Below are 12,115 nucleotides of genomic sequence, written 5' to 3'. Positions count from 1 at the left end.
AAGGTTCACAGATTCTTAGGAATCGTAACTCGAATCGTAACTATTTACACTTAAAATGGTTTGGTTGCTTCAACACAATGAAAAACGCTTGTAAATAATTGGAGTTTTTCTTCTTTTTTTTTTTTACTTATATGCATCTATGCAATTTTGAATGGTGGCAGTGAACAATTCTACTAAATTAATTACTACTTAAAAGCAGTTGTTTTTATTCTCTTTTCTTTTTTTTTGTTTGAAATATTAAGACAAAATTCTTTTTACTAATTTAGGACAATTCACTGAAGATGGTTCCTTCATTGGGCAATATGTACCTGGTAAACTGCAACCACCAGTTAGCCCACAGCCAGCGAATAATACACCAGCCTCTCATACAACACCTACAGCACAGACAGCGCCAACTTTAACCAATCAAACTAGTACTGGAACTAATACAAATCCCTCTGCTACATATGTTTAAGTTTGTCCTCGCATTGAATAACAACAAAAGAAGAAAATAACTAAACAAATAAAAAAAATATAATAAAAAAAAAAAAACAATTCGAGACAATGAAAAAAAAAAAAAAAAAATGCAAAAAAATAAAGAAAGAAACAATGGCGCAAACTTTAATTGAAACAGAAATTTAAATCAAAGTAAACAATAAAAACATACATTTTTGCTTTAAATGCTTAAGAATCAAATAAAAAAAAAACATATGAATTTAATTTTAAAAAAACAAACAAAATTTTGTTGCAGCTTGGCATATGACGAAAAAAATAAAAAAATTATTCAATTAAGATGAAATATTTACAATGAAGTGAATTAATTTAAATGAAAAAAAAAGCCTTTAAATAAAACCAAAAATAATAATTATTACATTTTTTAAGTGTATGTGTAAATTTTTTTAATTTTCCAATCTTTTTTTAAGCATAGATTTTATAGAAAATAAAAAAACAATAATTCATTTTTGTGTATATTAAAAAGAAGAAAAAAAAAGTCTCTTTTTTGTTTTTTGTTCGCTTTACAAAGTAAATTAAATATGTTTAACACCGGTATGTATAAAATACATACTTTAATAAGAAAGAAAGCTTACATGTAGTAAATAAACACAAATATAATAACTAATCACTTAAAATATTTTAATAATTTTTATACCCCTTACCGAAGCCCTTGGGTTAATTTATTAATTCCCGAAATAACTCAAAGAAAGGGCATAAATTGCATTCATTATTGACTACGAGATGATTGTACATTAATGTGACCCTATTAACATTTCTGTCCCTCCGTACATGCATGTGAAATGTGAACACTTGATAAAAATGATTTTTATCTTAATTTAAATTTTCTCCAAAGCCATTGAAAAGTCTTTAAACAATTTTTATTTACTTGCTTCACGGTCATGGGTATCTAAAGGATTCGCCTTAAGGCGTTTATAACTTTTTTTTTTTTTTTACACGAAACTAAAGAAAAAAACATGTTAAAAATAATAATAATAATTTTTTTTTTCTTATATTTAAATCAAATTACTCTTTTTTTCTGACCTAAGCGTTTCCTTTTTAAAAGCAACTCGTAGGATTTTAAATGTTGGACTTTATTATTACTCTACGAATAAAAAAAAAAATAAAATAATAATAATAATAAATTGAAGAAAAAAAAAAAATGTGTTCAACTTTTATGTTTAAATATTCTTAATAATATACATTTTACGCTTTAGTGAATAAATTTAAAATTTCTAACTTTACTCTGTAGCTTTAAATATAAAAAAAGAAACATTTGTTTTCTTTATTTATTTATTTTGATTTTAATATATATATATATATTTTTTTTTTTTTAATTATTGCTTTAGAGCAAATCGTAAATACCTGCCATCTAGGTTCTCTAATATAAATTTTACAAACAAAATAATTTTATTGTCTAAAGGCGCAGCAATTACTTATGAAGATCATATATAGATGTAGAGAAGTTTAAAATTATTTTTCGATACCAAAAAAATCAAGTTCAAGGCAATTGAAAATTTTTTTAGATTTACTCGGTAATTGACCAATATTCAAATGCATTTAACACGACTTTGTTAGTTAACAATAATCTCCGAAAATCTTTTACTAATTCGATTAAATTATGCGTTGTGATGAAATTGTTTTCGACATACTTTGTATTCGCTCCATTATAGAATTATATATAGAATTATTAATAATCACCTGGTGGTGGGTGTGAAAATATTTTATTTTATTTTATTTTTTTTTTTTTCTTGTTATATTAATTTTTATATCGTTTTGCCAAGTTGTCCTTAATACGTGTATGCGTTTTTAAAAATACCGACTTACGTTAACGAAAGATTTGCGCTTTAAATAGTTTACATAATTCTATAAATTTTTACTTTGAAAAGAAGCCTTTAACGTAATCTTTGTGTTAAAAATAACACAATATATCCTTTAGAGATATTTATTAGATAGATTCATTTCAAGAAAATTCTAAAAAAAGAAGAGCAAGACAATTAAATTCCCTACTTGGAGTGATCTTCCGATTATCCGATTTTCGAAAATACGCGACAAAATGTTTTAATGCAGCATTCCATTCCAATTTTGGCAACCAATCTAATCTGAACTGAAGGCGTAAGTAAGTGTATGCAGAAAATATTTTTCCATGTGTTGGTTTATTCAGTTCTATTTTTGACATATTGATCGCTATCCTTTTTTTTTTTTTTGTTTTGCTATTCCTCCATGAATTTGTTAAGCACCTCCAAAGGAAATAAATGGCTGCATAAAATTTCATCCCTTTGATGGATTCATGAAGAAAGCTTTTCATAAGAAATGAATAACTGTTCATACATACCCCCTTTAACCTAAATGTGATTTATTCACTAATACACATTTTAAAAGCTAAAAAATGATAATTGAAATATTTTCAGTTTACTGACTTGTGCTGTACTCGTACCTCTAAGTTGCATTGCTTGCATGTACTGAGCCCTTTACTATTACTGGCTATTACTGGCCATTGTCCTTTTCCTTTTTTTTCCTCCCTTTTGCTGAACTATTCTTTATTTTCGATCTTATTAATCTATCATTATACCCTAACGCGCATGTGGTACAAAGATATATTAAGGTTTTGCTGATTTCGGATAGATCCGCTTTTTATTATACCGATCGATTCAAAACGTGATTATAAGTTCATTTGTCCGTCTGTTCACCTTGCTTACTATAAAAGAACTTCGGATAGGATTCACCTTTGATTATACCGATTCGTATAGAAAATAATTCTGGGTTTGTCTGTCCATCGATCCGTTTTTATTCAACCGAAGTTTTGTACACAAATGTTTTTTGACCGAAAAACGAACGCTATTGATAATGTTTCGGCTTCGGAATCATGTTTCCCACCATTTTTTTATCATATCACAATTCATTTTGAAACGTCGCTCTATGAATAATTGTATGAAGTGAAGCGTGTTGGCTATTTAATTGTGGGTCGTCTCTTAGTGCAGCGTACTTACTTGTTTTCTTCTAAAACTACTTTTTCCAACTTTTAATAAACCCTCATTCGACGTTACAGGAAAAGAGACTTAAGAAACTCGAAAAAAAGTTAGTTTTGAACTTAGTCCGCCATATGATGAAAGGCTGAAAATAAAGCACAAATATAAATGAACCCACAAAAATGTATTGTCATGGATGGAATACATAAAACATATTTAACACCTCCCCCCCCCCCCTCCCCCCTCTTCCCTCCACCCCCTAACAGCGCACCACTCATCAATCTTAAGTTAAACGCTTCCTTGTACTTATTAGTATTATGATTAAAGGTTATGTTAAAGGCTTTAAAAATTTCATCATTTCTGCAATTAATTTTATCATTAAATTTCAATTCAAGTTTAAATTAATTATTTCTCATATGTAAAGCATAGAATTTTTATATCCCTATCACCGTTAGAATGGATAAATATATACTGATTATCTATTACAATATTTGTTACTATCCGAAATGAAGGGGATAAGTAAACGTCTCAATATATAAAGTAAAGATTTGATTTGAAGTTAAACCTAATCGCCTGTTAAACGAAATTTTAAAATAAATTAATAATAAATAATATATAACGAACTATATATATTTTTTATTAGCATCAAATTTCGAATCGATGTAATCATGTCCGTCTGTGAACATCTGTTGTAAACTTTCTCCTGACAACAAAAATGAAGCTATCGGCTACAAGCTTGGCAGAAACATTAAAAAAGTTCTTGCATGCAATTGGCTTTTGAAAATGGTCCAAAGCGTTCGAAAGACACTCGTACACTGCTACATAAACTGAGAGCATATCTGTTTCCTACGAGAGATACAATTGATTTGTTGCTCATTACTCACAAACTGCAACAGATAAATCTATAAAAGCTTAAATATACTTTTTACGGGTAGAGCTATAGTACCTGCGCAAAAATCGAAAATATCGGCCACGCCCATCCAAGATTATAGTGTATCAACATTTCATTTTTTTCCCCAAAACCTTTGTAACATCGAAAAGCAAGCTTCAACGATCCCTTTAAGTAAATTGCACTCTTCACCAGCGTCAAATTCGGGAAGCACTTGTGCATGTCCGCCTGCCCAACTATGCAGTATCTGTGGTTAACAATACTCCCGATCGCGAAAACGCCTAAAAATTTGCTAAATAATTTGAAAATGATCTAAATCAGTCAGAGGACACGCCTGCAATATAAGCAATACCTGAGAATATTGACACTTTCTGTGCTTTTTGCTCGTTACTCATAAACTACAATAGACATAGGCAATATAAGCTTCCACTTTAATTCTGGGAAACAGTCGGCCACACCCACCCAATATAGAGTGTGGGGTACTTGGTTTTTTTTGCTTTTTCTTTTCAATCCTTTCTCGAATAACGGTGATTGGTATAAAAGATTCGATAGCAGTCGAATATAATTTTCTTACTTGTTTATTTATTTTTTTTATTTTTTATTTTTTGCTTCTTCATAATACGTCCATAGTTCTAGTTGATTTATTTACAAACAGTTAAAACTTGTTTTTGAAATTATATATATAATATAGCTTTTCTTCCTTTACTTATATAAAACAAAAACAATTTAGAATTTATAGCTTAACATCTTAGATAAAAACAAATCTTCAAATATATTTAACCAAAATAACTAGAAAAAAAAAAAAAAAGAACAAACAAACAAACAAACTTAATATAACTTTTTGTTGCTCTTGCCATATACAGATATATCCAGCAATTCCTATTTTATTATGTTGGCATTATGTTTAATTAAAAAAATGATTACAAATTATAAGAGAAAAAAAAAAAAAAAATGAAATTCATTACAGGGTTGCTTAGTAAAAATTTTATGTAGGCTTTTTTTTTTATACATACAACTAACTAATTAATTATACATTTTATGTAAGCCATTTAATATAAATATTTATATAGAAAACGATAAACGAAAGAATAAATGAAATAATAATAATAATAATAATAATAATAACGATAACGATAACAATTCTTTCTAACTGCAATACGCATACAATTTGAAATATTTTGCTATAAAAAAACTTGTACTCGAACTAAGCATTTTTTTTTTTTCTATGTCTTTAAACTTCCAAGTTAAGCTTTTGAGAAAGAGAAGGAAACACAAATATAATTATAATAAAGTAAAAATAATATATTTATATATATTGTATATGTATATATATGTATATGTATATATATATATATATATATATATATATATATATATATATGTATAAAACTGTAGAGGATCAACCATTAAACCACTAAATACAACACCTGCACTCATATCCCAACGATGAAAACACAAAACAAACAACAATTATGAATAGATAACATGAGATATAATTTGAAAGCAAGGGAGAAACGAACGAACGAACGAACGATATCTAGTAAAAAACGTATATACTTACTATATGTGAGAACATATTTACAGTACAATATCCATAAAAGAAAGAGAAAGCTGTTAAATCAAAATTATGAAACAATTGCAATTATATAACGAACATATAGAATGATAATAGAAGCGAGACAACCTTCAAAATAAAAAAAAACACAAAACAAAAAAATGGAAGAAGAAAATGTAGAGGTAAAACAAAAAGGTTGGAATAAGAAAAAGAAAAACATTTTAACACACATTATGCACATAACAACTAAACTGAAGTAATAATTTTAAATTTTAAAATATATATACACCTAGAAGAAACAAAAAGAAAATAAAGAAAAATAACTACACATTTATCATCGCTTTAAGACGTGGATATAGCTTTTATGTACCGCTTGCAAAAGGGATATATATCGTGACACGTTCACCGAATTATTCATAAAGCAGAAGAAAGTACGTATCGCAAGTACAAAGTATATATATATATTCTTGATCAGTATAAATTGTAGAAACAATTTATTCTATTTCCGTCCGTTCGCCCTTCTGTCTGTCTGTCTGTCTGTCAGTGTGCACTTTGAACTCGTAATTACAAATTAAAATTTAAAAAATTTCTTTCTTGAATTGGATGCCATGACGTTCAATACGAATTGATCACAATCGGCGAAGGAGAAAAACGATTAAAAACCATATAGTCATATGCCACCCAACCTACGTCGAAATATTTCCAAAATTTGCGGTCTATTCGCTGAACAAAAGAAAACAAGGCCGACACACAAACTTAGATCGATTCGATAAGTACAATGAAAAAAAGGATCTACCCAACGTCCTTCTACATATTGCATACATCCGCACAAACTTAATATTCCATAATATCTTGTACGCAGATCACTATAATAAAAGATTCCTCTATCTCAAGTCCTTCCAGGTGTTGCACAAATTTAAAACACCCTTGCGTTACAACTAATGTAAGATATAAAAGCGGAAAATAAAAAGTGAGAAAATTATCTATTGATACATTTTCCACTAAACAGGGCAATAGAATTTGGATGCTACGGCCTAAATTCATTCTTTGATTCCCTTATTCCACTTTACAATTGTTGTTTGCGGACAACCGTACGTCGTAGTTAGTAATCGTAGAAAACGTAAATGTTATCAATAACTGATAAGAAACAAGGGAAAATGGAAGATTACTAGTCTGGAAAGAAAGAAGGGCATCGTCTCCTATAATAATAGTGAGCAATTCTGTGTCACTTTCGTGTATTTTCGTCATTCTTCCATAAAAGACAACCATGTTATGCTTAGTAGATTTGTGTATACCTTTTATAGAATCCATAGTGTGTACGTATGTTTTTCTTTCTTAGTTACCCTACGACATTCGGATAAAAGAACATCTGGGAACCCTTTTCACATTACCTTGACATCCTAATTCGATTTCTTAAAAGAAATCGCTGCGTAATTGCGTTAGGGAATATTGAAATGAGTTGACAAATTTAGACCGAATGGACTGAGATTTTAAGCCACCTGCTATGTAGGCTTTTTATGCAGACAATCCTGTCTATCTTTTAAATTTTTATTTATCAGTAAGAATTGGTCCAGCATAGAAGTTAGACACAGAATTTAGCTGTGCCCCATTGGGCTACGCAGATCTATTTTTATTTTTATTTATTTTTTTTGTTGGGCTCGTAAGTCTTTGCTTTGCTTTGCAACAAAGTTTACACTTTGCGCCTTCTTTCTAAAACGTGTACCATTAGATGAAAACAGTGTGCAATTATTGATATGAAAATAAATGAAGAAATACGTAGGACGATGTAGCGTTTGCCAGCTTTTACGCGACTATAATGTTTCTATTTGTCTAAATTTAACCTTTGATCTTGATTATCTTATATCGAAGTTTTAATGGCCGATTTCATCAAATTTTAGATGTCTTCTAAATAATTACTAACGTTATTTCGTATAAAAATTTCATTCGCTTACACTGTAACCCGCAAAATAATGATTAAATATATGTGAAATTTCGCGACGACTGCCAATCGCTCTACGATATGATATTAACTCTATGATATTAAGTTGATAAGCAAAGAGAATGTAATTGATTTTTAGCAAAATATATATACTTTCGGTGGAATGAGGGCCAATGCAATCATTTAAATGATGTAAACATCCTGTTTTCTCTCATATTAAAACAATAATTATAATAAAATGCATTTTTCACGATACTCACAGAATTATATTAATTATTAATATAAATTTAAAAAAATAAATAAATAAATAAATAAATAAAAACTAATTTAACAACGATACATAAATGTAAAAAATGAATATTAATTTAACAGAAAAAAAAAAATAAATAAATAAAATGAATGTGATTTGTTAATCAGAAGAACCAACAAAAAAAAAGAGATGCGATTTAACCGTCAATGAGGAAACGGATAAACAAAATCTTTATTGGACAATGAAAATAAAAATAATAAATTAACTAATTTATATATAAAAAAAATAAATAAATAATACAATTAATAATATCCTGAAATGTGTGTTTCTGATTTATTAAAACCAATTTTCAAATTTTACATAAATTATTTTTCACTGCCGTGTTGTTAAAAGATTTCAAAGTCCAAACTAAAGTATTCTGTGCTCTAAAAAAAAAAAAAAAAAAAAAAAAAAAAAAAAAAAAAATATATAAAAAATAAACACAAAAAATTCTGCTATTGTATACACGCAAATAAACAGAGAGAGAGAGAGAGAGAGAGAGAGAGAGAGAGAGAGAGAGAGAGAGAGCCAGATTGACAGACCGACACACAAACTGCAAGCATGGCCAGACATACAGACAGACACAGACACGGACATACATACACACGCGTAGAGCGAAAGAGAAAGACGGACACACAAACAGAATACATACACGAACGGACATACTAACAGACACGCATACACACGCACATAAAGAAAGAGAGAGAAAGAGAGAGAGAGAGAGAGAGAAAGGGGGACAGCCAGATTGACAGGCACATAGAGTCCAATGCACGGACAGACATACAGACATACACGCGTACACGTGATGGGAGTGAAAGAGAGAGAGAGAGAGAAAGAGAGGGGGAGAGACTGGCCAAAGCAGGCACGCACGCACAGACGTACACAAACACAAACACACATTTGCAAACACGGGATATTTTACTCTTTATAAATTGAAATATTAATAGAAAAAACAACAACTACAACTTGTATACTCCTCTTAAAACAACATAAAAATAAATAAGTAAATAAAAGCATATTTTATGGCCGATATATATGAATTTTAATTTTCATCAATTGACAAAAAAAATAAATAAATAAATAAAGAAATAAATAAATCTGAAAAACTCTAAATATGAACAAACATAATTGAAAATGGAAAAGAAAGGGAAAAATGAATATGCTGAAGAATAATTACAAAACCATAAAATTTTTAGCAAATATTTTATTGTAAAATTAAAAGAATTAAATTTAATATCAAAGCGAGAGCACTAAGGCATTGCATATGTGGCATATGTAAAAGCGTGTATGAGTTAAGAATAAAAAAAATGGTTAATAAAACAAAAAAAAAAAATGAATAAATAAAATTTATATGGAAAATTTCAAACAAAGAACAAATATTCAAATAAACAAATATTTAAAACAAACGATATATCTAAATAAAAAAAAAAAACTAATGAAAATTAAAAAAATAAATGTTTTCTTACTTATTTCTCCTTTTAAGTAAAGCTTTCATCTTAAGACTGGCTAAGGCCACCGTATAACACCATCAACAAAAGAAAAAAGGAATTTTTTTGGTAATTTTCTTTTGAGATAGAAGAAAAGATAATAGAATGACAATATTTGGTATGCGTCTAAGGGAGTAGACTATTGTAAAGTTTTCGATTTCGATTTTTTTTTGTTTTGCTTAATAGATGCTTTGGAAGTTTTCATTATCCGCAAAAATGTTTGCCGTGAAACTTTAGCAGAATCACTTGGGCATAACGGCTGACATTGTTGCGTGCAATTTTAATGACGGTATATGACTAGTATTCCAAGAATCGTTAAAGTCTTAAAGACGAATATCGAAGCCTAATCATACCATTTTGTGCATTGAAGTCGACGCTAACTTAAGTTGAAGAAAGCTGGGCGGCCTTTAACAGATGCAGAATAAGAGGAGAAATATTTGAACTTTGGAGGGACTCTAGAATTTAATACAAAATTTATCGTGATAAAAAAACATGTGTCTACTTTGAACTAGTTTATCTCGGAGCACGGTTCTTGAAATCGGCAAAGTAGCTTAAGTCAAACAATTTTTATTTTTCTCACTACTTTATCTTCGAAATGACATTCTGCTGTGAAACATGTAGGAATCTTTTGTTGGATCACTTTAAACATTTTCTATTAACCAAAGATCGAAAATCACGCTTTTTCACTTTCCCTCCGTTAAAATCACGAAGCCGTTGTTTGAGTGTGTTTGTTGAAAATCAATACCCGCTCGTCAAAAAATCCAAAACTTTTAGTTAAATATCAATTGTTAAAATTAGGAAAAGTCTGAAGGGAAAATCAAAAATTGCAAACCATCGGTTGATTCTTCATTTCCTCATTTGGTCCTCATATCAGTATTGTAAGAATAAATAATTACGCCTTGAAAAGCAAGGGATACTACTCAAGGAGTGTCTGTACTGTACGATGAAACACATTCGGTGGACGATAGTGGAAAAGAGGAGTAGGGTTCGATCTGAAAATGGAAGCATCAGAAACAACAGGAACGACCAATATAGGTGATAAGAGGTTGTTCTATTATAATGGCTTGCGATCAACCCTGACCTGCCCGTCCCACAATAAAAGCGAATTTCGTTGAACTATAGCGACATAGAACATGGACTCGATGAAAACCATTTGAAAAGTAAATACTTCTCCCTTGGATGCAAACGTTTCCGTATCAATTTCTCAAAAGCAAATCAAAAAAAAAAAAAATAAAATATTTTACTTTAGAAAGAAAATTTCGTTTTGATTATGACTTGACGTGGAACGACAAATATATATTGTGAGCGCTGAATTGTTTAAGACTTATATCCCAGAGGACAATAGCTGCCATGAATTCTTTCTTCCATATCCTTAATTACTTTATTTTACATTAATGTAGAGTTTGTTCTCAGACAAACACCAACAATTTCGCAATAGAAGTACTTATGGATTCGCAGCGGAAGCGAAATATAAGAAATTGCATTTTTCCTACAATAACTTAAGTAACTTAACGATTACTTTATTATATTTCACCATCATATCTAAACCGTCCATAACAACAGAATTAAACTATAAAAAATATTTGAAAATAGGTCAGCAGTTCGTTCTAAAATACACTACAATTTCAAAAATCTATAAATCTTCTTCGAAGATATTATTAGCATTTTATTGCTTAATACATTTTCTTCGAAATGTCTTCACTTGCAATCTATTTACAGTTAGAGATTTAGCAAATGATTTAACAACCAAAAAAGTATAATAAACAAATACAACATAACAGATTGCAGTGAATGTAACAAATATAAACTTATTTAATTTTTCACTGAGTATAATATACATTAAGTATATCATAGGAGGAGGAGGAGGAGGTATAATATGTGGGGTCTTTTCACTCTTTTCCCTTCATAACTGTCATCCAAAAAGGTTTACATACATACAATATTACAATGTGGGCTTAATCTGCTTGGTTAATTATTGCTAAAGCGTTTTATTTCATTTTTAATCTTCAGGCTATCAAGATTGGTATATAAAAAGTGTGATCCCTCACAGACCAAGGTTCCCGAAAACCTTTCACCTATTGTAAGATGTTAATAATGTAGGTTGTCTTAGCTATTGCTTACGCTCCAGCCGGTAGAAAGGCGTTGCAAATCTTAACAGCTAAGCTAATCGGAATTATCTAGGAGCTGTACTGCAAACTAAAAGAAAACTATTAAAGAATAGAATTGTAATACTAGAGGAAAACAGGTTGAAGATGAAAAGCATGTAAAGAAAACAGGAAAATGTACAATGAGTTCTAAAGTTCATATAAATCAAATTTTTGAATGAGTAATAACGGTCGATAATGGAAACAGAGGGTAGTCCAAAAGTGAATCATATTGTAATTACAACTTAAAAAGCTACTATGTCATCTTCAACGTCCTCTATCTGCACAAAAATAAACTAACGGTAAAGTCAGCGTTAAGCTTTCGATTTTCAACCTAAAAAGCTGCAAGCGAATCTTCAAATTAACACGATT

At 29.4% G+C, this 12,115-nt stretch overlaps 1 protein-coding gene across 2 annotated transcripts in view; it reads left to right on the top strand.

Annotated features, from left to right (window-relative positions):
• Positions 1 to 687, top strand: part of LOC119645258 (neuroglian) — a 138,382-nt gene extending 137,695 nt beyond the window's left edge. For both annotated transcript variants that reach the window (XM_038045380.1, XM_038045372.1), the window contains one exon: positions 267 to 687. In XM_038045380.1, the coding sequence (XP_037901308.1) occupies positions 267 to 454 (188 nt within the window). In that variant the 3' untranslated portion in view covers positions 455 to 687. The remainder of the gene's footprint in view (positions 1 to 266) is intronic.
• Positions 688 to 12,115: the final 11,428 nt, after the last annotated feature.

This window comes from Glossina fuscipes, unplaced genomic scaffold (assembly GCF_014805625.2).
Source record: "Glossina fuscipes isolate IAEA_lab_2018 unplaced genomic scaffold, Yale_Gfus_2 0, whole genome shotgun sequence".
NCBI lineage: Eukaryota > Metazoa > Arthropoda > Insecta > Diptera > Glossinidae > Glossina > Glossina fuscipes.
The sequence above is the reverse complement of the archived record's forward strand: the minus strand, read 5'-3'. Positions and strand labels throughout refer to the sequence as shown.